The 27,761-nt window shown below is 42.7% G+C and overlaps 2 protein-coding genes across 11 annotated transcripts in view; one reads left to right on the top strand and one right to left on the bottom strand.

Annotated features, from left to right (window-relative positions):
- LOC134345385 (uncharacterized protein DDB_G0292642-like) overlaps positions 1 to 27,761 on the top strand; it is a 402,893-nt gene that overhangs the window by 177,476 nt on the left and 197,656 nt on the right. The gene's annotated exons all lie outside the window — the stretch shown is intronic.
- LOC134345382 (nuclear autoantigenic sperm protein-like) overlaps positions 1 to 27,761 on the bottom strand; it is a 74,346-nt gene that overhangs the window by 19,528 nt on the left and 27,057 nt on the right. For all 7 annotated transcript variants that reach the window (XM_063045946.1, XM_063045947.1, XM_063045949.1 and 4 more), the window contains 14 exons: positions 22,199 to 22,307; positions 22,037 to 22,068; positions 19,465 to 19,573; positions 19,302 to 19,333; positions 16,660 to 16,756; positions 16,496 to 16,527; positions 13,865 to 13,973; positions 13,701 to 13,732; positions 11,093 to 11,189; positions 10,929 to 10,960; positions 4,824 to 4,932; positions 4,660 to 4,691; positions 2,007 to 2,115; positions 1,843 to 1,874 (listed from right to left, as the gene is read on the bottom strand). In XM_063045946.1, the coding sequence (XP_062902016.1) occupies positions 1,843 to 1,874; positions 2,007 to 2,115; positions 4,660 to 4,691; positions 4,824 to 4,932; positions 10,929 to 10,960; positions 11,093 to 11,189; positions 13,701 to 13,732; positions 13,865 to 13,973; positions 16,496 to 16,527; positions 16,660 to 16,756; positions 19,302 to 19,333; positions 19,465 to 19,573; positions 22,037 to 22,068; positions 22,199 to 22,307 (963 nt within the window). The remainder of the gene's footprint in view (positions 1 to 1,842; positions 1,875 to 2,006; positions 2,116 to 4,659; positions 4,692 to 4,823; positions 4,933 to 10,928; positions 10,961 to 11,092; positions 11,190 to 13,700; positions 13,733 to 13,864; positions 13,974 to 16,495; positions 16,528 to 16,659; positions 16,757 to 19,301; positions 19,334 to 19,464; positions 19,574 to 22,036; positions 22,069 to 22,198; positions 22,308 to 27,761) is intronic.

Raw genomic sequence — 27,761 nt, 5'->3', positions numbered from 1 at the left:
CAGAGCACACCTGCAGCCATCACCCTCAGATATAGGTAGACCGCATTGGATATTTATTAGAGGGATGACTTCCCGGGACAATGCCACAGCAACTGGGTTACAGGCACTGCACATGGGTCAGTGCAGCAGAACAGAAAAAGAGAGAAGAAGAGAGTGGTAGTGATAGAGGACTCAGTGGTGAAGGGGACAGACAGGAGATTGTGTAGACGTGAACAGGACACCCGGTCAGTATGCTGCCTCCCAGATGCCAGGGGCAGGGATGTCTCAGATTGCGTCCACAACATTTTAGAGATTAGACAAATGTCTTGGTACATGTTGGTACGAATGACATAGAAAGGAAAAGCAAAGAGGTCCTGAAAAGAATATTTAGAAAGCTGAGAAGCAGTACCTCCTGGGTAGTAATTTTTGGATTGCTGCCTTTGCCACAGGCCAGTGAGGGTAGAACAGGACAATTTGGCAGATAAATGTGTGGCTGAGAAGCTGGTACATGGGGCAGGACTTCAGGTTCTTGGATCATTGGGATCTCTTCTGGAGGGAGGTATGACCAGTTCAAAACTGACCTGAACCCAAGAGGGACCAATATTCTTGTGGGCAGGTTAGTTAGAGCTGTTGGGGAGGGTTTAAACTAAATTTGCAGAGGGGAAGAGACGGATGGTAAGAAAGTGAAGATAAGCATGTGGTCTGATGGTCAGGAAGGGCAGGCAGGAGATGGGATTTGTTGCAGCCAACAGGCTGCATATGAAAACTTTAGGGATGCAGAATCATAAAGGATAGCAAACACGGTACTCAAGGTGTTGAATCTCATGCACATAGTACAAAGTGGATGACCTTGTTCTACTGTTACAGATTACATGTATGATGTTGTAGCCATCACTGAATCGTGGATGATCGATGGTTGTAGTTGAGAGCTGAATGTCCTAAGTTACACGTTACATCAGAGTGATAGGAAGGTAGGCAGAGAGGGTGGTGTGGTTCTACCGGTAAAGAATGACATAATATCAGTAGACGGATGTGACATAGGATTGGAAGATGTTGAACCCTTGTGGGTTGAGTTAAGAAACATCAAAAGGTAAAAATACCTTAATTGCAGTTCTGTACAGGACTCCCTACAGTGGCCAGGAGGTGGACCACAGTTACAACAGGAAATAGAAAAAGTCGAGTCAAAAGGGCAATGTTATGGTAGTCATGGGAGATTTTAATATGCAGGTCGATTGGGAAAAATCAGGTTGGCAATGGATCTCAAAAGAGCGAATCTGTTGAATGCCTACGGAATGGCTTTTTAGAGCAATTTGTCGTTAACCCAATTAGGGGATCAGCTATACTGGATCCTGTGTTATGTAATGAACCAGAGGCGATTCATACTCAAGGTGTAAGAACCCATTGGAACCAGTGGTCAGAATATAATTGAGTTCAACTTGAAATTTGATAGGGAGAAAGTAAAGTCTGATGTAGCACTATTTCCGTGGAGTGAGTGAAATTACAGTGGTATGAGAAGAGTTGGCCAAATTAAATTGGAAGTAGCTGCTAACGCACATTTCTTGGAAAAATGTGGAAGGTGCAGGTCATATGTTCTCCAAAAATGAAGAAATACTCAAATGGTAAAATAGTTGTGGAGTTAGTGAGAAACAATAAAATATTTCACACTGTTGTTAAAGGTGAAAGAGAGCATTGCCAATATCAAGAGTAAAACTATGCAATTTTTTAAAATTGATCCAGCCTGGATGGATCCCATTGACTTGGTGACAGTGGGGAAATGATCAACTGTAGTAGGAACTGTGAGCGGTTTATTAAAGAAAAGGTAGAAGAGGACTTGTTCATGTTCAATATTTGCTGTTTCCTTACCTCTTGTCCTGTTGAACCTTGCTGTGATTGGTCTAAAGGAGAGAAGGAAATAAGGACATCAGAAGAGTTTATGAATATTCCCACGTGGTCAGTCATATTTCTTGCAGCAGGTGCTCGAGCCCACCAGCCATGCTGATGCTTTGGGCCCGCAGCTTCCAACGTACTTTGAGGGGTCTCAGGATTTCCTCCTGTAATGTCCACAGAATGATCCTGCTTCACTTCTTTTCCCTGAGCAGGTGTTTCTTCGACTTTTACAACATCCACATTATTCACCTGTGTGAGAGCATGAAAGAAAGACAGCAGGTTATTAATTTTTCAATATTTAGACAGAGTCCCTTAACAGGGATGTCCTGCTCACTCACAGTTTATATCAGGGAAGTTCATTTGCCTGTGTGCAGTGCTCCAGGATTCTGATATATTACATCTTCCAATGCACTCAGTACATTGTTTACTCTGACCAACACAAGGTTCTCACATGTACAGGGCCTATCAGCGGAGACAACAGAGCTCTACGAACTACATAGAAGTACAGAAGGGTTAAGCGGAATGGCCACTGGTAGGAGTAGGACAGCGGCAAGAGTAGAAAAAAAAAGAGAAAAAAAGAGTATTTTCAGGCTTCCGCTCAAAATAGACTTCAGCTCAGAAGAGGCGTTGTCTCTGTGTAAAGCGTCTGTTAAGTTTCCATTTTGTTTTTATTCTCTCTTATTGTACCAATTAAATGCTGTGGTGTGTCCTTGGTGCCAGATGTTAGAGAACTGGGAGACCCACAGTCTCCCGGGGAACTACATCTGCATAAAGAGCATCCGGCTGCAGCTCCTTGAAGACGGTGTTAGGGATCTGGAGCAGCAACTGGATGACCTTCGGTTCGTATGGGAGAGTGAAGAGATAATTGATCAACGTTACAGGGAAGTGGACATCCCGAAGGTGGCGAGTAGCTTGGGGACTGTCAGGAAAAATGGAATTAGGCAGTTCGAGCAGAGCACACCTGCAGCCATCACCCTCAGATATATGTAGACCGCATTGGATACTTATTAGAGGGATGACTTCCCGGGACAATGCCACAGCAACTGGGTTACAGGCACTGCGCAAGGGTCAGTGCAGCAGAAGAGAAAAAGAGAGAAGATAGTGGTAGTGATAGAGGACTCAGAGGTGAAGGGGAGAGACAGGAGATAATGTAGACGTGAAGAGGACACCTGGATAGTATGCTGCCTCCCAGATGCCAGAGGCAGGGATGTCTCAGATTGCGTCCACAACATTTTAGAGATTAGACAAATGTCTTGGTACATATTGGTATGAATGACATAGAAAGGAAAAGCAAAGAGGTCCTGAAAAGAGAATTTAGAAAACTGAGAAGCAGTACCTCCTGGGTAGTAATTTCTGGATTGCTGCCTTTGCCACAGGCCAGTGAGGGTAGAACAGGACAATTTGGCAGATAAATGTGTGGCTGAGAAGCTGGTACATGGGGCAGGACCTCAGGTTCTTGGATCATTGGGATCTCTTCTGGAGGGAGGTATGACCAGTTCAAAAGTGACCTGAACCCAAGAGGGACCAATATTCTTGTGGGCAGGTTAGTTAGAGCTGTTGGGGAGGGTTTAAACTAAATTTGCAGAGGGGAAGCGACGGATGGTAAAAAAGTGAAGATAAGCATGTGGTCTGATGGTCAGGAAGGGCAGGCAGGAGATGGGATTTGTTGCAGCCAACAAGCTTCGTATGAAAACTTTAGGGATGCAGAATCATAAAGGATAGCAAACACGGTACTCAAGGTGTTGTATCTCATGCACATAGTACAAAGTGGATGACCTTGTTCTACTGTTACAGATTACCATGTATGATGTTGTAGCCATCACTGAATCGTGGATGAACGATGGTTGTAGTTGAGAGCTGAATGTCCTAAGTTACACGTTACATCAGAGTGATAGGAAGGTAGGCAGAGAGGGTGGTGTGGTTCTACCGGTGAAGAATGACATAATATCAGTAGACGGATGTGACATAGGATTGGAAGATGTTGAACCCTTGTGGGTTGAGTTAAGAAACATCAAAAGGTAAAAAAAACCTTAATTGCAGTTCTGTACAGGCCTCCCTACAGTGGCTGGGAGGTGGACCACAGTTACAACAGGAAATAGAAAAAGGCGAGTCAAAAGGGCAATGTTATGGTAGTCATGGGAGATTTTAACATGCAGGTCGATTGGGAAAAATCAGGTTGGCAATGGATCTCAAAAGAGCGAATCTGTTGAATGCCTACGGAATGGCTTTTTAGAGCAATTTGTCGTTAACCCAACTAGGGGATCAGCTATACTGGATTCTATGTTATGTAATGAACCAGAGGCGATTTATGCTCAAGGTGTAAGAACCCATTGGAACCAGTGGTCACAATATAATTGAGTTCAACTTGAAATTTGATAGGGAGAAAGTAAAGTCTGATGCAGCAGTATTTCCGTGGAGTGAGTGAAATTACAGTGGTATGAGAAGAGTTGGCCAAATTAAATTGGAAGGAGCTGATGACGCGCATTTCTTGGAAAAATGTGGAAGGTGCAGGTCATATGTTCTCCAAAAATGAAGAAATACTCAAATGGTAAAATAGTTGTGGAGTTAGTGAGAAACAATAAAATATTTCACACTGTTGTTTAAGGTGAAAGAGAGCATTGCCAATATCAAGAGTAAAACTATGCAATTTTTTAAAATTGATCCAGCCTGGATGGATCCCATAGACTTGGTGACAGTGGGAGAAATGATCAATTGTAGCAGAATCTGTGGGCGGTTTATTAAAGAAAAGGTAGAAGAGGACTTGTTCATGTTCAATATTTGCTGTTTCCTTACCTCTTGTCCTGTTGAAACTTGCTGTGATTGGTCTAAAGGAGAGAAGGAATTAAGCACATCAGAAGAGTTTATGAATATTCCCACGTGGTCAGTCATATTTCTTGCAGCAGGTGCTCGAGCCCACCAGCCATACTGATGCGTTGGGCCCGCAGCTTCCAACGTACCTTGAGGGGTCTCAGGATTTCCTCCTGTAGTGTCCACAGAATGATCCTGCTTCACTTCTTGTGCCTGAGCAGGTGTTTCTTCGACTTTTACAACATCCACATTATTCACCTGTGTAAGAGCATGAAAGAAAGACAGCAGGATATTAATTTTTCAATATTTAGACAGAGTCCCTTAACAGGGATGTCCTGCTCACTCACAGTTTATGTCAGGGAAGTTCATTTGCCTGTGTGCAGTGCTCCAGGATTCTGATATATTCCATGTTCCAATGCACTCAGTACATTGTTTACTCTGACCAACACTTGGTTCTCACATGTACAGGGCCTATCAGCGGAGACAACAGAGCTCTACGAACTACATAGAAGTACAGAAGGGATAAGCGGAATGGCCACTGGCAGGAGTAGGCCAGCGGCAAGAGCAGAAACATCAGGCTTCCGCTCAAAAGAGGCTTTGGCTCGGAAGAGGCGTTGGCTTTGTGTTAAGCCTATGTTAAGTTTCCTTTTTGTTTTTATTCTCTCTTATTGTACCAATTAAATGCTGTGGTGTGTTCTTGGTGCCAGATGTTAGAGAACTGGGAGCCCCAGAGTCACTCGGGGAACTACATTTGCGTGAAGTGCATCCGGCTGCAGCTCCTTGAAGACCGTGTTAGGGATCGGGAGCAGCAACTGGATGACCTTTGGCTTGTACTGGAGAGTGAAGAGATAATTGATCAATGTTACAGGGAAGTAGAAATCCCAAAGGAGGCGAGTAGCTTGAGGACTGTGAGGGAAAATGGAAATAGGCAGTTCGAACAGAGCACACCTGCAGCCATTACCCTCAGATAATGGCTCAGATCGGGTCCTGAATATTCTAAAGGGGGAGGGTGAGCAGCCAGTTGTCTTGGTACATGTTGGTACCAATGACATAGCTAGGACAAAGGAGGAGGTCCTGAAGAGAGATTTCCAGGAGTTAGGAAGGAAGCTGAGAAGCAGGACCTCCAGCGTAGTAATCTCGGGATTGCTACCTGTGCCACGTGCTAGCGAGGGCAAGAGTAGTCGGATCAGGCAGGTGAATGCCTGGCTGAGAGACTGGTGTAGGGGGCAGGGCTTCAGATTCTTGGATCATTGGGATCTCTTCTGGGGGAAGTATGACCTGTTCAAAAAGGACAGGTTGCACCTGAACCTGAAGGGGACCAATATCCTGGCGGGAAAGTTTAATAGAGCTGTTAGGGAGGGTTTAAACTAATTTGGCAGGGGGATGGGAACCGGAATGATAGAGCGGAGGAAGGGGAAAACAGAAATAAATCTAAGATAGTGAGCAGTAAAGATGTCAGGAAAGACAGGCAGGTGATGGGGCAAATGTGTAGCCATTGGGATGATTTGCAGTGCAATAAAGTTGCAGTGAAATCAAAGCAAAAAGTATCAAATACTGGTCTTAAGGTGTTGTACTTAAATGCACGCAGCATAAGAAATAAGGTGGATGATCTTGTTGTACAGCTATAGATTGGCAGGTATAATATTGTGGCCATCACTGAGACCTGGCTAAAGGATGCATGTTTCTGGGAGCTGAACATCCAAGGATACACGGTGTATTGGAAGGATAGGAAGGTAGGCAGAGGGGGAGGCGTGGCTTTATTGGTAAGAAATGATATTAAATCATTAGAAAGAGGTGATACAGGATCGGAAGTTGCAGAATCTTTATGGGTTGAGCTAAGGAATAGCAGGGGTAAAAGGACCCTGATGGCAGTTATTTATAGGCCTCCAAACAGCTGCAGGGTTGTGGACTACAAATTACAACTGGAAATAGAAAAGGCTTGTCAGAAGGACAGTGTTATGATAATTGTGGGGGATTTTAACATGCGAGTAGATTGGAAAAATCAGGTCGGCACTGGATCTCAAGAGAGAGAATTTGTAGAATGTCTGCGAGATGGCTTTTTAGAACAGCTTGTTGTTGAGCCCACTAGGGGATCGGCTGTACTGGATTGGGTATTGTGTAATGAACCGGAGGTGACTGGAGAGATTGAGGTGAAGGAACCCTTAGGAAGCAGTGATCATAACATGATTAAGTTCACTGTGAAATTAGAAAAAGAGAAGCCGAAATCTGATGTGTCGGTGTTTCAGTGGAGTAAAGGAAACTACAGTGGCATGAGAGAGGAACTGGCTAAAGTTGACTGGAAAGAGACACTGGCGGGAAAGATGGCACAGCAGCAGTGGCTGGAGTTTATGAGAGAAATGAGGAATGTGCAAGACAGGTATATTCCAAACAAGAAGAAATTTTCGAGTGGAAAAAGGATGTAACCGTGGTTGACAAGAGAAGTCAAAGCCAAAGTTAAAGCTAAGGAGAGGGTATACAAGGAAGCAAAAATTAGTGGGAAGACAAAGGATTGGGAAGTTTTTAAAACCTTATTAAAGGAAAGCAAGAAGGTCATTAAGAGAGAAAAGATTAACTATGAAAGGAAACTAGCAAATAATATCAAAGAGGATACTAAAAGCTTTTTCAAGTATATAAAGAGTAAAAGACAGGTGAGAGTAGATATAGGACCGATAGAAAATGATACTGGAGAAATTGTAATGGGAGATGAGGAGATGGCAGAGGAACTGAACAAGTATTTTGCATCAGTCTTCACTGAGGAAGACAGCAGGATACTGGACACTCAAGGGTGGCAGGGAAGAGAAGTGTGCGCAGTCACAATTACGACAGAGAAAGTACTCAGGAAGCTGAATAGGCTAAAGGTCGATAAATCTCCTGGACCAGATGGAATGCACCCTCGTGTTCTGAAGGAAGTAGCTGTGGAGATTGCGGAGGCATTAGCGATGACCTTACAAAAGTCGGTAGATTCTGGCATGGCTCCAGAAGACTGGAAGATTGCAAATGTCACTCCGCTATTTAAGAAGGGGGTAAGGAAGCAAAAAGGAAATTATAGACCTGTTAGCTTGACGTCGATGGTTGGGAAGTTGTTGGAGTCGATTGTCAAGGATGAGGTTACAGAGTACCTGGAGGCATACGACAAGATAGGAAGAACTCAGCATGGATTCCTTAAAGGAAAATCCTACCTGACAAACCTATTACAATTTTTTGAGGAAATTACCAGTAGGCTAGACAAGGGAGATGCAGTGGATGTTGTATATTTGGATTTTCAGAAGGCCTTTGACAAGGTGCCACACATGAGGCTGCTTAACAAAATAAGAGCCCATGGAATTACAGGAAAGTTACATACATGGATAGAGCGTTGGCTGATTGGCAGGAAACAGAGAGTGGGAATAAATGGATCCTATTCTGGTTGGCTGCTGGTTACCAGTGGTGTTCCACAGGGATCAGTGTTGCGGCCACTTCTTTTTACATTGTACATCAACGATTTGGATTATGGAATAGATGGCTTTGTGGCTAAGTTTGCTGATGATACGAAGATAGGTGGAGGGGCCGGTAGTGCTGAGGAAACGGAGAGTCTGCAGAGAGACTTGGATAGATTGGAAGAATGGGCAGAGAAGTGGCAAATGAAGTACAATGTTGGAAAGTGTATGGTTATGCACTTTGGCAGAAAAAATGAACGGGCATACTATTATTTAAATGGGGAAAGAATTCAAAGTTCTGAGATGCAATGGGACTTGGGAGTCCTCGTACAGGAGTCCCTTAAAGTTAACCTCCAGGTTGAGTCGGTAGTGAAGAAGGCGAATGCAATGTTGGCATTCATTTCTAGAGGAATAGAGTATAGGAGCAGGGATGTGATGTTGAGGCTCTATAAGGCACTGGTGAGACCTCACTTGGAGTACTGAGGGCAGTTTTGGTCTCCTTATTTAAGAAAGGATGTGCTAACGTTGGAGAGGGTACAGAGAAGATTCGCTGGAATGATTCCGGGAATGAGAGGGTTAACATATGAGGAACGTTTGTCCGCTCTTGGACTGTATTCCTTGGAGTTTAGGAGAATGAGGGGAGACCTCATAGAAACATTTCGAATGTTAAAAGGCATGGACAGAGTGGATGTGGCAAAGTTGTTTCCCATGATGGGGGAGTCTAGTACGAGAGAGCATGACTTCAGGATTGAAGGGCGCCCTTTCAGAACAGAAATGCATAAAAATTTTTTTAGTCAGAGGGTGGTGAATCTATAGTATTTGTTGCCACGGGCAGCAGTGGAGACCAAGTCATTGGGTGTATTTAAGGCAGAGATTGAAAGGTATCTGAGTAGCCAGGGCATTAAAGGTTATGGTGAGAAGGCGGGGCAGTGGGACTAAATAGGATAAAATAGATCAGCTCATGATAAAATGGCAGAGCAGACTCGATGGGCCGAATGGCCTACTTCTGCTCCTTTGTATTATGTTCTTAGATATGTAGACCGCATTGGATAAGTAATTGGGGTATGACTTCCCGGGAGAATGCCACAGCGACCGGGTTACAGGCACTGCACATGGCTCCGTGCTGCAGAAGGGAAAAAGAGAGAAGAGAGTGGTAGTGATAGAGGACTCAGTGGTGAAGGGGACAGACAGGAGATTATGTAGACGTGAACAGGACACCCGGTTAGTATGTTGCCTCCCAGATGCCAGGGTCAGGGATGTCTCAGATCGCGTCCACAACATTTTGGAGATCAGCCAAATGTCTTGGTACGTGTTGGTACCAATGACATAGAAAGGAAAAGCAAAGAGGTCCTGAAAAGAGAATTTAGAAAGCTAGGTAGAAAGCTGAGAAGCAATTTCTGGATTGCTGCCTGTGCAACATGCCAGTGAGGGTAGAACAGGACGATTTGGCAGATAAATTTGTGGCTGAGAAGCTAGTGCATGGGGCAGGACTTCAGGTTCTTGGATCACTGGCATCTCTTCCGGAGGGAGGTATGACCAGTTCAAAAGTCACCTGAATCCAAGAGGGACCAATATTCTTGTGAGTAGGTTTGTTAGAGCTGTTGGAGAGGGTTTAAACTAATTTTGCAGGGGGGAAGGAACGGATGGTAAAAAAGTAAAGATAAGCATTAGGTCCGATGGTCAGGAAGGACAGGCAGGGGATGGGATTTGTTGCAGCCAACAGGCTGAGTATCAAAACTTTAGGGATGCAGAATCAGAAAGGATAGCAAACATGGTACTCAAGGTGTTGTATCTCAATGCACATAGTACAAAGTGGATGACCTTGTTGTACTATTACAGATTACCAGATATGATGTTGTAGCCATCACTGAATCGTGGCTTAAGGATGGTTGTAGTTGGGAGCTGAATGTCCTAAGTTACACGTTACATCAGAGGGATAGGAAGGTAGACAGAGGGGGTGGTGTGGTTCTACTGGTAAAGAATGGCATAAAATCAATAGACAGATGTGACATAGGATCGGAAGATGTAGAATCCTTGTGGGTAGAGTTAAGAAACATCAAAAGGTCAAAAACCTTAATAGTAGTTCTGTACTGGCCTCCCTACAGTGTCTGGGAGGTGGACTATAGGTTACATCAGGAAATAGAAAAAGGCGAGTCAAAAGGGCAATGTTATGGTAGTCATGGGAGATTTTAACATGCTGGTTGATTGGGAAAAATCAGGTTGGCAATGGACCTCAAGAGAGCGAATCTGTTGAATGCCTACAAAATGGCTTTTTACAACAATTTGTCGTTAACCCAACTAGGGGATCAGCTATACTGGATTCTCTGTTATGTAATGAACCAGAGGCGATTAGAGAGCTTAAGGTGAAAGAACCCATCCGAACCAGTGGTCACAATATGATTGAGTTCAACTTGAAATTTGATAGGGAGAAAGTAAAGTCTGATGTAGCAGTATTTCCGTGGAGTGAGTGAAATTACGGTGGTATGAGAAGAGTTGGCCAAATTAAATTGGAAGTAGCTGCTGACGCCCATTTCTTGGAAAAATGTGGAAGGCACAGGTCATATACCCTCCAAAAATGAAGAACTACTCAAATGGTAAAATAGTTGTGGAGTTACTGAGAAACAATAAAACATTTCACTCTGTTGTTAAAGGTGAAAGAGAGTATGGCCAATATCAGGAGTAAAACTATGCAATTTTTTTAAATTGATCCAGCCTGGATGGATTGCAGTGACTTGGTGTCAATCGGGAAATGATCAACTGTAGCAGGAACTGTGAGCGGTTTATTAAAGAAAAGGTAGAAGAGGACTTGTTCATGTTCAATATTTGCTGTTTCCTTACCTCTTGTCCTGTTGAATCTTGCTGTGAGTGACCTATAGGAGAGAAGGAATTAAGCACATCAGAAGAGTTTATGAATATTCCCACGTGGTCAGTCATATTTCTTGCAGCAGGTGCTCGAGTCCACCAGCCATGCTGATGCTTTGTGCCCGCAGCTTCCAACGTACTTTGATTTCCTCCTGTAGTGTCCTCAGAATGATCCTGCTTCACTTCTTGTGCCTGTGCAGGTGTTTCTTCATCTTCTACCACATCCACATTATTCACCTGTGTGAGAGCATGAAAGAAAGACAGCAGGATATTAATTTTTCAATAATTGGAAAGAGTCACTTAACAGGGATGTCCGGGCTCACTGGCATTTTATCTCAGGGAAGTTCATTTGCCTGTGTGCAGTGCTCCAGGATTCTGATATATTCCATGTTCCAATGCGCTCAGTACATTGTTTACTCTGACCAACACATAGTTCTCACATGTACGGGGCCTATCAGCGGCGACAACAGAACTCTATGAACTACATAGAAGTACAGAAGGGATAAGCGGAACGGCCACTGGTAGGAATAGGTCAGCGGCAAGAGTAGAAACATCAGGCTTCGGCTCAAAAGAGACTTTGGCTCGGAAGAGGCGTTGGCTCTGTGTAAAGCCTCTGTTAACTTTCCTTCCTGTTTTTATTCTCTCTTATTGTACCAATTAAATGCTGTGGTGTGTTCTTGGTGCAAGGTGTTAGAGAACTGGGAGACCCAGAGTCTCCGGGGGAACTACATCTGCGTGACATGCATCCGGCTACAGCTCCTTGAAGACCGTGTTAGGGATCTGGAGCAGCAACTGGATGACCTTTGGCTTGTACTGGAGAGTGAAGAGATAATTGATCAACGTTACAGGGAAGTGGACATCCCGAAGGAGGCGAGTAGCTTGGGGACTGTCAGGAAAAATGGAAATAAGCAGTTTGAGCAGAGCACACCTGCAGCCATCACCCTCAGATATATGTAGACCGCATTGGATACGTATTCCTGGGAGAATGCCACAGCGACCGGGTTACAGGCACTGCGCATGAATCAGTGCAGCAGAAGAGAAAAAGAGAGAAGAGAGTGGTAGTGATAGAGGACTCAGAGGTGAAGGAGACAGACAGGAGATTATGTAGACGTGAACGGGACACCCAGATAGTATGTTGCCTCCCAGATGCCAGGGTTAGGTATGTCTCAGATCAAGTCCACATCATTTAGGGGATGAGCCAAATGTCTTGGTACATATTGGTACGAATGACATAGAAAGTAAAAGCAAAGAGGTCCTGAAAAGAGAATTTAGAGAGCTAGTTAGAAAGCTGAGAAGCAGGACCTCCTGGGTAGTAATTTCTGGATTGCTGCCTTTGCCACAGGCCAGTGAGGGTAGAACAGGACAAATTGGAAGATAAATGTGTGGCTGAGAAGCTGGTGCATGGGGCAGGACTTCTGGTTCTTGGATCATTGGGATCTCTTCCGGAGGAGGTATGACCAGTTCAAAACTGACCTGAACCCAAAAGGGACCAATATTCTTGTGGGCAGGTTTGTTAGAGCTGTTAGCGCTGTTTGCAGGGGGAAAGGGGCGGATGGTAAAAATGTAAAGATACGCATGCAGTCTGATTGTCAGGAAGGGCAGGCAGGAGATGGGATTTGTTGCAGCCAACAGGCTGAGTATCAAAACTTTAGGGATGCAGAATCAGAAAGGATAGCAAACACGGTACTCCAGGAGTTGTATCTCAATGCACATAGAACAAAATGGATGACATTGTTGTACTATTACAGATTACCAGATATGATGTTGTAGCCATCACTGAATCGTGGCTGAAGGATGGTTGTAGTTGGGAGCTGAATGTCCTAAGTTACATGTTACATCAGAGGGATAGGAAGGTAGGCAGAGTGGGTGGTGTGGTTCTACTGGTAAAGAATGGCATAAAATCAATAGACAGATGTGACATAGGATCAGAAGATGTAGAATCCTTGTAGGTAGAGTTAAGAAACATCAAAAGGTCAAAAACCTTAATAGTAGTTCTGTACAGGCCTCCCTACAGTGTCTGGGAGGTGGACCATAGGTTACAACAGGAAATAGAAAAAGGTGAGTCAAAAGGGCAATGTTATGGTAGTCATGGGAGATTTTAACATGCAGGTCGATTGGGAAAAATCAGGTTGGCAATGGACCTCAAGAAAGCGAATCTGTTGAAAGCCTATGAAATGGCTTTTTAGATCAATTTGTCATTAACCCAACTCGGGGATCAGCTATACTGGATTTTATGTTATGTAATGAACCAGAGGCGACTAGAGAGCTTAAGGTGAAAGAACCCATCGGAACCAGTGATCACAATATAATTGAGTTCAACTTGAAATTTGATAGGGAGAAAGTAAAGTCTGATGCAGCAGTATTTCCATGCAGTGCGTGAAATTACAGTGCTATGCGAGGAGTTGGCCAAAGTAAATTGGAAGGAGCTGATGACGCGCATTTCTTGGAAAAATTTGTAAGATGCAGGTCATATGCTCTCCAAAAATGAAGAAATACTCAAATGGTAAAATAGTTGTGGAGTTAGTGAGAAACAATAAATCATTTCACACTGTTGTTAAACGTGAAAGAGAGCATGGCCAATATCAAGAGTAAAACTATGCAATTTTTTTTAATTGATCCAGCCTGGATGGATTGCAGTGACTTGTGAACAATGGGAGAAATGATCAATTGTAGCAGGAACTGTGAGCAGTTTATTAAAGAAAAGGTAGAAGAGGACTTGTTCATGTCTAATATTGGCTGTTTCCTTACCTCTTGTCCTGTTGAAACTTGCAGTGAGTGATCTAAAGGAGAGAAGGAATTAATCACATCAGAAGAGTTTATGAATATTCCCACGTGGTCAGTCATATTTCTTGCAGCAGGTGCTGAAGCCCACCAGCCATACTGATGCTTTGTGTCCGCAGCTTCCAACCTACCTTGAGTGGTCTCATGATTTCCTCCCGTAATGTCCTCAGAATGATCCTGCTTCACCTCTGGAGCCTGAGCAGGTGTTTCTTCGTCTTTTACCACATCCACATTCTTCACCTGTGTCAGAGCATGAAAGAAAGAAAGCAGGATATTAATTTTTCAATAATTGGACAGAGTCCCTTAACAGCGATGTCCTGCTCACTCGCAGCTTCTCTCAGGGAAGTTCATTTGCCTGTGTGCAGTGCTCCAGGATTCTGATATATTCCATGTTCCAATGCACTCAGTACTTTGTTTACTCTGACCAACACATAGTTCTCACATGTACGGGGCGTATCAGCGGCGACAACAGAGCTCTACGAACCACATAGAAGTACAGAAGTGATAAGTGGAATGGCCACTAGTAGGAGTAGGTCAGCTTCAAGAGCAGAAACATCAGGCTTCCACTCAAAAGAGGCTTCGGCTCAGACGAGGCGTTGGCTCTGTGTAAAGCCTCTGTTAACTTTCCTTCCTGTTTTTATTCTCTCTTATTGTACCAATTAAATGCTCTGGTATGTTCTTCATGCTGGATGTTAGAGAACTGGGAGACCCAGAGTCTCCCGGGGAACTACATCTGCGTGAAGTGCATCCGGCTGCAGCTCCTTGAAGACCGTGTTAGGGATCTGGAGCAGCAACTGGATGACCTTTGGCTTGTTCTGGAGAGTGAAGAGATAATTGATCAACGTTACAGGGAAGTGGACATCCCAAAGGAGGCGAGTAGCTTGGGAACTGTCAGGAAATATAGAAACAGGCAGTTTGAGCAGAGCACACCTGCAGCCATTACCCTCAGATATATGTAGACCGCATTGGATACGTATTAGGGGGATGACTTCCTGGGACAATGCCACAGCGACCGGGTTACAGGCACTGCGCATGGGTCAGTGCAGCAGAAGAGAAAAAGAGAGAACAGAGTGTTAGTGATAGAGGACTCAGAGGTGAAGGGGACAGACAGGATATTATGTAGACCTGAACGGGACACCCGGATACTATGTTGCCTCCCAGATGCCAGGGTTAGGTATGTCTAAGATCAAGTCCACATCATTTAGGGGATGAGCCAAATTTCTTGGTCCATATTGGTACGAATGACATAGAAAGTAAAAGCAAAGAGTTCCTGAAAAGAGAATTTAGATAGCTAGTTAGAAAGCTGAGAAGCAGGACCTCCTGGGTAGTAATTTCTGGATTGCTGCCTATGCCACAGGCCAGTGAGGATAGAACAGGACAATTTGGAAGATAAATGTGTGGCTGAGAAGCTGGTGCATGGGGCAGGACTTCTGGTTCTTGGATCATTGGGATCTCTTTCGGAGGAGGTATGACCAGTTCAAAACTGACCTGAACCCAAAAGGGACCAATATTCTTGTGGACAGGTTTGTTAGAGCTGTTAGCGCTGTTTGCAGGGGGAAAGGGACGGATGGTAAAAAAGTAAAGATAAGCATGCAGTCTGATTGTCAGGAAGGGCAGGCAGGAGATGGGATTTGTTGCAGGCAACAGGCTGAGTATCAAAACTTTAAGGATGCAGAATCAGAAAGGAAAGCAAACACGGTACTCAAGGTGTTGTATCTCATGCAAATAGTACAAAGTGGATGACCTTGTTCTACTGTTACAGATTACCAGATATGATGTTGCAGCCATCACTGAGTCGTGGCTGAAGGATGGTTGAAGTTGGGAGCTGAATATCCTGAGTTACACGTTACATCAGAGGGATAGGAAGGCAGGCAGAGGGGGTGGTGTGGCTCTACTGGTAAAAAATGTCATAAAATCAATAGACAGATGTGACATAGGATTGGAAGATGTTGAATCCTTGTGAGTTGAGTTAAGAAACAACAAAAGGTAAATAAACCTTAATAGTAGTTCTGTACAGGCCTCCCTACAGTGTCTGGGAGGTGGACCATAGGTTACAACAGGAAATAGAAAAAGCTGAGTCAAATGGGCAATGTTATGGTAGTCATGGGAGATTTTAACATGCAGGTCGATTGGGAAAAATCAAGTTGGCAATGGACCTCAAGAGAGCGAATCTGTTGAAGGCCTATGAAATGGCTTTTTAGATCAATTTGTCGTTAACCCAACTAGGGTATCAGCTATACTGTATTCTATGTTATGTAATGAACCAGAGGCGACTAGAGAGCTTAAGGTCAAAGAACCCATCCGAACCAGTGGTGACAATATAATTGAGTTCAGCTTGAAATTTGACAGGGACAAAGTAGAGTCTGATGTAACAGTATTTCCATGCAGTGCGTGAAATTACAGTGGTATGCGATGAGTTGGCCAAAGTAAATTGGAAGGAGCTGATGACGCGCATTTCTTGGAAAAATTGTGAGATGTAGGTCATATGCTCTCCAAAAATGAAGAAATACTCAAATGGTAAAATAGTTGTGGAGTTAGTGAGAAACAATAAAACATTTCACACGGTTGTTAAACATGAAAGAGAGCATGGCCAATGTCAAGAGTAAAACTATGCAATTTTTTTTAATTGATCCAACCTGGATGGATTCCATTGACTTGGTGACAGCGGGAGAAATGATCAATTGTAGCAGGAACTGTGAGCAGTTTATTAAAGAAAAGGTAGAAGAGGACTTGTTCATGTTCAATATTTGCAGTTTCCTTACCTCTTGTCCTGTTGAAACTAGCTGTGATTGATCTAAAGGAGAGAAGGAATTAAGCACATCAGAAGAGTTTACGAATATTCCCATGTGGTCAGTCATGTTTCTTCCAGCAGGTGCTCAAGCCCACCAGTCATACCAATACTTTGAGCCCACAGCTTCCAACCTACCTTGAGGGGTCTCAAGATTTCCTCTTGTAATGTCCACAGAATAATCCAGCTTCACTTCTTGTGTTTCTTCGTGTTTCGCAACATCTACATTATTCAGCTGTTTTAAGAGCATGAAAGAAAGAAAGCAGGAGATTAGTTTTTCAATAATGAGACAGAGTCCCTGAACAGGGATGTCCTGCTCACTCACAGTTTATCTCAGGGAAGTTCATTTGCCTGTGTGCAGTGCTCCAGGATTCTGATATATTCCATGTTCCAATGCATACAGTACATTGTTTACTCTGACCAACAAATGGTTCTCACATGTACAGGGCGTATCAGCAGCATCAACAGAGCTCTATGAACTATAGAGAAGTACAGAAGGGATAAGCGGAATGGCCACAGGCAGGAGTAGGCCAGTGGCAAGAATAGAAACATCAGGCTTGGGCTTAAAAGCAGCTTCGGCTCGGAGGAGGCATTGGCTCTGTGTAAAACGTCTGTTAATTTTCCTTTTTGTTTTTTTTTCCCTCTTATTGTACCAACTAAATGCTGCTGTGTGCTCTTGTTGCCAGATGTTAGAGAACTGGGAGACCCAGAGTCTCCCAGGGAACTACATCTGCGTGAAGTGCATCCGGCTGCAGTTCCTTGAAGACCGTGTTAGGGATCTGGAGCAGCAACTGGATGACCTTCGGCTTGTACGGGAGAGTGAGGAGATAATTGATCAACGCTGCAGGGAAGTAGTCTTCCCGAAGTTGCAGGAGGCGAGTAGCTTGGTGACTGTCAGTAAAAGTGGAAATAGGTAGTTAGAGCGCGCACACCCTCAGCCATTCTCCTCAAATATAAGTATACCACTTTGGAATCTTACGTGGGGGATGACCTCCCGGGAGAATGCCACAGCGACCGGGTTACAGGCACTGCTCATGGGTCTGTGCTGCAGAAGGAAAAAAGAGAGAAGAAGAGAGTGGTAGTGATAGAGGACTCAGTGGTGAAGGGGACACACAGGAGATTGTGTAGACGTGACCGGGACACCCGGATAGTATGTTGCCTCCCAGATGCCAGGGTCAGGGATGTCTCAGATCGTGTCCACAACATTTTGGAGATGAGCCAAATGTCTTGGTACATATTGGTACGAATGACATAGAAAGGAAAAGCAAAGAAGTCCTGAAAAGAGAATTTAGAAAGCTAGATAGAAAGCTGAGAAGCAGGACTTCCTGGGTAGTAATTTCTGGATTGCTGCCTGTGCCACACACCAGTGAGGGTAGAACAGGACGATTTGGCAGATAAATGTGTGGCTGAGAAGCTGGTGCATGGGGCAGGACTTCAGGTTCTTGGATCATTGGGATCTATTCTTGAGGAGGTATGAGCAGTTCAAAAGTGACCTGAACCCAAGAGGGACCAATATTCTTGTGGGCAGGTTTGTTTGAACTGTTGGGGAGGGTTTAAAATAATTTTACAGGGGGGATGGGACAGATGGTAAAAAAGTAAAGATAAGCATGCAGTCCGACAGTCAGGAAGAGCAGGCAGGAGATGGGATTTAGTTGCAGCCAACAAGATGAGTATCAAAACATTAGGGATGCAGAATCAGAAAGGATAGCAAACACGGTACTCAATTTGTTGTATCTCAATGCACATAGTATAAAGTGGATGACCTTGTTCTACTATTACAGATTACCAGGTATGATGCTGTAGCCATCACTGAATCGTGGATGAACGATGGTTGTAGTTGGGACCTGAATGTCCTAAGTTACACGTTACATCAGAGTGATAGGAAGGTAGGCAGAGGGAGTGGTGTGGTTCTACCGGTAAAGAATGACATAATATCAGTAGACGGATGTGACATAGGATCGGAAGATGTTGAATCCTTGTGGGTTGAGTTAAGAAACATCAAAAGGTAAAAAAACCTTAATTGCAGTTCTGTACAGGCCTCCCTACATGTGGCTGGGAGGTGGACCACAGTTACAACAGGAAATAGAAAAAGGCGAGTCAAATGGGCAATGTTATGGTAGTCATGGGAGATTTTAACATGCAGGTCAATTGGGAAAAATCAGATTGGCAATGGATCTCAAGAGAGCGAATCTGTTGAATGCCTACGGAATGGCTTTTTAGAGCAATTTGTCGTTAACCCAACTAGGGGATCAGCTATACTGGATTCTCTGTTATGTAATGAACCAGAGGCGATTCATGCTCAAGGTGTAAGAACCAATTGGAACCAGTGGTCACAATATAATTGAGTTCAACTTGAAATTTGATAGGGAGAAAGTGAAGTCTGATGCAGCAGTATTTCCGTGGAGTGAGTGAAATTACAGTGGTATGAGAAGAGTTGGCCAAATTAAATTGGAAGGAGCTGATGACGCGTATTTCTTGGAAAAATGTGGAAGGTGCAGGTCATATGTTCTCCAAAAATGAAGAAATATTCAAATGGTAAAATAGTTGTGGAGTTAGTAAGAAACAATAAAATATTTCACACTGTTGTTAAAGGTGAAAGAGAGCATTGCCAATATCAAGAGTAAAACTATGCAATTTTTTTTAATTGATCCAGCCTGGATGGATTGCAGTGACTTGGGGACAATGGGAGAAATGATCAATTGTAGCCGGAACTGTGAGCGGTTTATTAAAGAAAAGGTAGAAGAGGACTTGTTCATGTCCAATATTTGCTGTTTCCTTACCTTTTGTCCTGTTGAAACTTGCTGTGAGTGATCTAAAGGAGAGAAGGAATTAAGCACATCAGAAGAGTTATTGATATTCCCACGTGGTCAGTCATGTTTCTTGCAGCAGGTGCTCGAGCCCACCAGCCATGCTGATGCTTTGGGCCCGCAGCTTCCAACATACCTTGAGTGGTCTCAGGATTTCCATCTGTAATGTCCTCAGAATGATCCTGCTTCACTTCTTGTGGCTGAGCAGGTGTTTCTTCGACTTTTACAACATCCACATTCTTTACCTGTGTGAGAGCATGAAAGAAAGAAAGCAGGATATTAATTTTTCAATAATTGGACAGAGTCCCTTAACATGAATGTCCTGCTCACTCACAGTTTATCTCAGGGAAGTTCATTTGCCTGTGTGCAGTGCTCCAGGATTCTGATATATTCCATGTTCCAATGCACTCAGTACATTGTTTACTCTGAGCAACACAAGGTTCTCACATGTACGGGGCCTATCAGCAGCGACAACAGAACTCTACGAACTATAGAGAAGTACAGAAGGGATAAGCAGAATGGCCACTGGCAGGAGTAGGCCAGCGGCAAGAGTAGAAACATCAGGCTTTGGCTCAAAAGTGGCTTCGGCTGAAGAGGCGTTGGCTCTGTGTGAAGCGTCTGTTCAGTTTCCTTTCTGTTTTTATTCTCTCTTATTGTACCAATTAAATGCTGTGGTGTGTTCTTGGTGCCAGATGTTAGAGAACTGGGAGACCCAGAGTCTCTGGGGGAACTACATCTGCGTGACATGCATCGGATGCAGCTCCTTGAAGACCATGTTAGGGATCTGGAGCAGCAACTGGATTACCTTTGGTTTGTACTGGAGAGTGAAGAGATAATTGATCAACGTTACAGGGAAGTGGACATCCCGAAGGAGGCGAGTAGCTTGGGGACTGTCAGGAAAAATGGAAATAGGCAGTTTGAGCAGAGCACACCTGCAGCCATCACCCTCAGATATATGTAGACCGCATTGGATACGTATTAGGGAGATGACTTCCCGGGAGAATGCCACAGCGACCGGGTTACGGGCACTGCGCATGGCTCCGTGCTGCAGAAGAGAAAAGAGAGTGGTAGTGATAGAGGACTCAGAGGTGAAGGGGACAGACAGGAGATTGTGTAGACGTGAACGGGACACCCGGATAGTATGCTGCCTCCCAGATGCCAGGGTCAGGGATGTCTCAGATCGCGTCCACAACATTTTGGAGATCAGCCAAATGTCTTGGTACATATTGGTACCAATGACATAGAAAGTAAAAGCAAAGAGGTCCTGAAAAGAGAATTTAGAAAGCTAGGTAGAAAGCTGAGAAGCAGGACCTCCTGGGTAGTAAATTCTGGATTGCTGCCTTTGCCACAGGCCAGTGAGGGTAGAACAGGACAATTTGGAAGATAAATGTGTGGCTTAGAAGCCGGTGCATGGGGCAGGACTTCTGGTTCTTGGATCATTGGGATCTCTTCCGGAGGAGGTATGACCAGTTCAAAACTGACCTGAACCCAAAAGGGACCAATATTCTTGTGGACAGGTTTGTTAGAGCTGTTAGCGCTGTTTGCAGGGGGAAAGGGACGGATGGTAAAAAAGTAAAGATAAGCATGCAGTCCGATTGTCAGGAAGGGCAGGCAGGAGATGGGATTTGTTGCAGCCAACGGGCTAAGTATCAAAACTTTAAGGTTGCAGAATCAGAAAGGATAGCAAACTCGGTACTCAAGGTGTTGTATCTAAATGCACATAATATAAAGCGGATGCCCTAGATGTACTGTTACAGATTACCAGGTATGATGTTGTAGCCATAACTGAATCGTGGCTGAAGGATGGTTGTAGTTGGGAGCTGGGGGTGGCACGGTTCTACTGGTAAAGAATGGCATAAAATCAGTAGACAGATGTGACATAGGACCGGAAGATGTTGAATCCTTGTGGTTTGAGTTAAGAAACATCAGAAGGTAAAATAACGTTAATAGCAGTTCTGTACAGGCCTCCCTACAGTGTCTTGAGGTGGACTATAGGTTACAACAGGAAATAGAAAAAGGCGAGTCAAGAGGACAATGTTATGGTAGTCATGGGAGATTTTAACATGCAGGTCGATTGGGAAAAATCAGGTTGGCAATGGACCTCAAGAGAGCGAATCTGTTGAAAGCCTACAAAATGGCTTTTTAGATCAATTTGTTGTTAACCCAACTAGGGGATCAGCTATACTGTATTCTATGTTATGTAATGAACCAGAGGCGACTAGAGAGCTTAAGGTGAAAGAACCCATCGGAACCAGTGGTCACAATATAATTGAGTTCAACTTGAAATTTGATAGGGAGAAAGTAAAGTCTGACGTAGCAGTATTTCCGTGGAGTGAGTAAAATTACATTGGTATGAGAGGAGTTGGCCAAAGTAAATTGGAAGGAGCTGCTGACACGCATTTCTTGGAAAAATGTGGAAGGCCCAGGTCATATGTTCTCCAAAAATGAAGAAATACTCAAATGGTAAAATAGTTGTGGAGTTCCTGAGAAACAATAAAACATTTCACACAATTGTTAAAGGTGAAAGAGAGCACGGCCAATATCAAGAGTAAAACTATGCAATTTTTTTTAATTGATCCAGCCTGGATGGATTGCAGTGACTTGGGGACAATGGGAGAAATGATCAATTGTAGCCGGAACTGTGAGCGGTTTATTAAAGAAAAGGTAGAAGAGGACTTGTTCATGTCCAATATTTGCTGTTTCCTTACCTTTTGTCCTGTTGAAACTTGCTGTGAGTGATCTAAAGGAGAGAAGGAATTAAGCACATCAGAAGAGTTATTGATATTCCCACGTGGTCAGTCATGTTTCTTGCAGCAGGTGCTGAAGCCACCAGCCATGCTGATGCTTTGTGTCCGTAGCTTCCAACCTACCTTGAGGGGTCTCAGGATTTCCTCCTGTAATGTCCTCAGAATCTTCCTGCTTCTCTTCTTGTGGCTGAGCAAGTGTTTCTTTGCCTTTTACAACATCCACATTTTTAACCTGTGTGAGAGCATGAAAGAAAGAAAGCAGGATATTAATTTTTCAATATTTAGACAGAATCCCTTAACATGAATGTCCTGCTCACTCACAGTTTATCTCAGGGAAGTTCATTTGCCTGTGTGCAGTGCTCCAGGATTCTGATATATTCCATGTTCCAATGCACTCAGTACATTGTTTACTCTGACCAACACATGGTTCTCACATGTACGGGGCCTATCAGCAGCGACAACAGAGCTCTACGAAATATGGAGAAGTACAGAAGGCATAAGCAGAATAGCCACTGGCAGGAGTAGGCCAGCGGCAAGAGTAGAAACATCTGGCTTTGGCTCAAAAGAGGCTTCCGCTGAATAGGCTTTGGCTCTGTGTGAAGCATCTTTTCAGTTTCCTTTCTGTTTTTATTCTCTCTTATTGTACCGATTAAATGCTGTGGTATGTTCTTGGTGCCAGATGTTAGGGAGCTGGGAGACCCAGAGTCTCCCGGGGAACTATATCTGCGTGAAGAGCATCCGGCTGCAGCTCCTTGAAGCTTCGGCTTGTATGGGTGAGTGAAGAGAGAATTGATCAATGCCACAGGGAAGTAGACATCCAGAGGCGTGCAGTCCGACGAGCAGGAAGGGCAGGCAGGAGATGGGACTTAGTTGCAGCCAACTGGCTGAGCATCAAATCATTAGGGATGCAGAATCAGAAAGGATAGCAAACACGGCACTCACGGTATTGTATCTAAATGCACATAGTACAAAGTGAATGCCCTTATTGCACTATTACAGACAACCAGGTATGATGTTGCAGCCATCACTAGATCATTGCTGAAGGATGGTTGTAGTTGGGAGCTGAATGTCCTAAGTTACATGTTACATCAGAGGGATAGGAAGGTAGGCAGAGTGGGTGGTGTGTCTCTACTGGTAAAGAATGGCATAAAATCAGGAGAAAGATGTGACATAGGATTGGAAGATGTTGAATCCTTGTGGGTTGAGTTAAGAAACGTCAATGGTGAAAAAACGTTCATAGCAGTTATATACAGACCTCCCTACAGTGGCTGGCAGGTGGACCATAGGTTACAACAGGAAATAGGAAAGGGCAAGTCAAAAGGGCAATGTTATGGTAGTCATGGGAGATTTCAACATGGAGGTCGATTGGAGAAAATCAGGTTGGTAATGGATCTCAAGAGAGCAAATCTGTTGAATGCCTACGGAATGGCTTTTCAGAGCAATTTGTCGTTAACTCTACTGGGGGATCAGCTATACCGGATTCTGTGTTATATAATGAACCACAGGCGATTAGAGAGCTTAAGGTGAAAGAACCCATCGGAACCAGTGGTCACAATATTATTGAGTTCAACTTGAAGTTTGATAGGGAGAAAGTAAAGTCTGATGCAGCAGTATTTCCATGCAGTGCGTGAAATTACAGTGCTATGACAGGAGTTGGCCAAAGTAAATCGGAAGGAGTTGCTGACGCGCATTTCTTGGAAAAATGTGGAAGGCGCAGGTCATATGCTCTCCAAAAATGAAGAAATACTCAAATGGTAAAATTGTACAACCATGGCTGACAAAGTGAATCAAAGCTATTGTAAAAGTAAATGAAAGGGCATACAACAAAGAAAAAAATTAGTGGGAAGATAGACTCTTGGAAAGTATTTAAAACTTACAGAGAGCAACTAGAAATAATACTAGAAAAGAAAAGATGAAATATAAAAGCAAGCTAGCAAATCATATCAAAGTGGATCGTAAAAGTTTGTGTTAAAAATAAATGAGAGTGGATATAGGACTGCTAGAAAATGAGGCAGGAGAAATAATAATGGGGGACAAGGAGGTGGCTGATGAACTAAATGAGCATTCTATATCAGGCTTCACTGTGGAAGACACTAGCAGTGTGCCTGATGTTGTACTGTGTGAAGGAAGAGAAGTGGGTGCAATTACTGTTACAAGGGAAAAGGTGCTCAAAAAGCTGAAAGACCTAAAGGTGCTGGAGTCACCCGGACCAGAGTAACTGCATCCTCCGGTTCTGAAAGAGGCAGCGTTAGAGATTGTGATGGCATTAGAAATGATCGTTCAGAAATCATTGGACTCTGGCATGGTGCCATGGGACTGGAAAATTGTAAACGTTCCTCCACACTTTAAGGAGGAAGGCTGCAGAAAGGAAATTATAGATCAGTTAGCTGGACCTCAATGATTGGGAAGATGTTGGAGTCAATTGTTAAGGATGAAGTGATGGAGTACTTGGTGACACAGGACAAGATAGTACAAAGTAAACATGGTTTCCTTCAGGGAAAATCCTGCCTGATGAACCTTTTGGAATTCTGTGAGGAGATGTAGTGGATGTTATATATTTGTACTTTCAGAAGGCCTTTGTCAAGGTGCCACACATGAGGGTGCTTACCAAGTTAAGAGCCCATGATATTACAAGGAAGTTACTAACATGGTTAGAGCATTGGTTGATTGGCAGGAGGCAGCGAGTGAGAATAAAAGGATCCATTTTTGGTTGGCAGCCAGTGACGAGTGGTGTTCCGCAGGGGTCGGTGTTGGGACCATTACTTTTCATGCTGTATATAAATGATTTAGGTGATGGAATAGATGGCTTTGTTGCCAAGTTTGCAGATGATACAAAGATTGGTGGAGGGGCAGGCAGTGTTGAGGAAACAGGAAGGATGCAGAAGAACTTAGACAGATTAGGAGAATGGGCAAGAAAGCGGCAAATGAAATACAATATTGGAAAATGTATGGTCACGCACATTGGTAGTAGATATAAATGTGCAGACTATTTTGTAAATGGGGAGAAAATCCAGGGATCTGAGATGCAGAGGGACTTGGGAGTCCTTGTGCAGAACATCCTGAAGGTTAGCTATCAGGTTGAGTCAGTGGGGAGGAAGGCAAATGCCATGTTAGTATTCATTTCGAGAAGTCTAGAATAGTCAATGTGCATCTTATAGACCAATATCTTTATTAAATGTTGATTCTAAAGTTTTTTCTAAGTTATTAGCAAATAGATTAGAAAAAGTACTTCCCTCTATTATTTCGGAAGACCAAACGGGTTTTATTAAAGGTCGTTACTCTTTTTATAATATTCGTACACTGTTAAATATCGTTTATACTCCCTCACAAAATGTTCCTGAGTGTGTTATCTCTTTAGATGCCGAGAAGGCTTTTGATAGAGTAGAATGGCCTTATTTATTTAAGGTGCTTGAAAGGTTTAATTTTAGCTCGAAATTTATATCCTGGATTAAACTCTTATATTATTCTCCTGTGGCCTCGGTCCGTACTAACTCTTTAAGTTCACCTTTTTTCCCTCTTTTTCGAGGTACTCGACAAGGCTGTCCTCTTAGTCCCTTACTATTTGATATTGCATTAGAACCTCTTGCAATTGCCATTCAAGAATCTCCAAATATTACTGGGATAACTCGGGGCTTAAAGTCCCATAAATTATCACTCTATGCTGATGATTTACTTTTATATATTTCTAATCCTCAAAAATCCATCCCGGCTGTTTTAGAGTTATGTGAGTTAGCACAATTTGGTCTTTTTTCAGGTTATAAATTAAATCTTAGTAAGAGTGAACTCTTTCTGATTAATAAACAACTTCCCTTATATTATAAATTTCCATTTAAATTGATTAATAATTATTTTTCATATCTTGGGATTAAAATTACTTGTAAATACAAAGATTTATTTAAGACTAACTTTTTACCATTAATAGACCATATTACTCAACTTTCATCTAAATGGTTTCCTTTATATTTAACTTTGATTGGTCGTATTAATGCAGTTAAGATGTTTTTTTTGCCAAAATTTTTATATATATTTCAGGCATTACCAATCTTTGTTCCAAAATCTTTTTTTGACAAAGTTGACTCTAAAATTTCTTCATTTATTTGGCAGAATAAAAACCCGAGACTGGGTAAAATACATTTACAGAAAGCTAAGAGAGATGGAGGCTTAGCATTACCTAACTTTAGATTTTATTATTGGGCAATTAATATTCGACATATGAAATTCTGGTTACTGGACCAGGATATACTATCCATTCCTAAATGGGTAGTATTGGAATTACAATCTGTTCAGGGTTTTACACTTGGCTCTATTTTAGGTTCCTCGCTTCCTTTTGATTGGAAACGCCTTAAACAGGTGTCTAACCCGATAGTTAAATATACCTTGCGTATTTGGTTTCAATTCAGAAAATTTTTTGATCTTAATCAATTTGGGTTAGCGATTCCTATTTTAGGTAACATATTTTTTCCTTCCTCTTTTACGGATCGTGCTTTTCAAACTTGGAAGACTAAGGGTGTTTCACGGTTTTTGGATTTATTTTTAGATGGTTCCCTTATGTCTTTTGAACAATTATCTAATAAATATAACTTATCAAGAATACATTTTTTTAGATATTTACAAGTTAGAAATTTTCTAAGTACTATACTTTCTTCCTTTCCAATGCTTCCTCCTACATACATTTTAGATACTATAATCAACCTTATTCCATGTCAGAAAGGTGCATCGGCTATGATTTATAATATTATTATGAAACTTAGGAAAGCTCCATTTGATAAGATTAGGGTAGATTGGGAACAGGAATTGGGGTTTACCATTTCTGTGGATGACTGGGGGCAGATTTTACAATTAGTCAATACTTCCTCTATCTGTGCTAAACATTCCCTAATTCAATTTAAAGTTGTTCATAAAGCACATATGTCCAAAGATAAGTTAGCGTGCTTTTATTCTCACATTAATCCTTTTTGTGATAGATGTCCGGGGCAGATAGCCTCTTTAACCCATATGTTTTGGTCTTGCCCTACTTTGGAAACTTTTTGGAGAGACATTTTTAATATTATCTCCAAGGTATTGAATATAGATATCTCTCCTCACCCTATTACTGCTATCTTTGGACTACCTAAAATTTCCAGTAATCTCTCCCCTTCAGCCCGTAGAATGATTGCATTTCTTACTTTAATGGCGAAAAGATGTATCTTACAACATTGGAAAGAGCTTAATGCTCCAACTACCTTTTTTTGGTTTTCTCAGACGATATTATGCTTGAATCTGGAGAAAATTAGAAGCAATCTTTATGACTCCTCATTTAAATTTGAACAGACTTGGAGATCTTTTATTCAATATTTTCATTTAATGTAATATATACCCTTCTTGTTTTTTTACTGTTTTTAATGGAGGTCGGGATTGAGGACGTGATTTTAAGTTTAACTCTGTTTGGTTTCAAGTTAGCCCATTGCTTTGCTTTGCTTTTAGTTTAGTTGCACGGTGGGTTTTTTTGGGGGTTTTTTTTTTTCTTTTTCTCTATTGATATATATATAAAATTAGTATACTATTATGTTACCTTGGTATGTTATGTTTAAATTACATTGTTTGTAGTATTTTTTTGTATTAATATCTTCTGTAATTTTATTATATTCTAACAATGTATTAGTGTCTATATGGCTTATCTTTTTGTATACTTATTTAATAAAAAGAT

The sequence above is a fragment of the Mobula hypostoma genome, chromosome 4, assembly GCF_963921235.1.
Source record: "Mobula hypostoma chromosome 4, sMobHyp1.1, whole genome shotgun sequence".
Taxonomy (NCBI): domain Eukaryota; kingdom Metazoa; phylum Chordata; class Chondrichthyes; order Myliobatiformes; family Myliobatidae; genus Mobula; species Mobula hypostoma.
The sequence above is the reverse complement of the archived record's forward strand: the minus strand, read 5'-3'. Positions and strand labels throughout refer to the sequence as shown.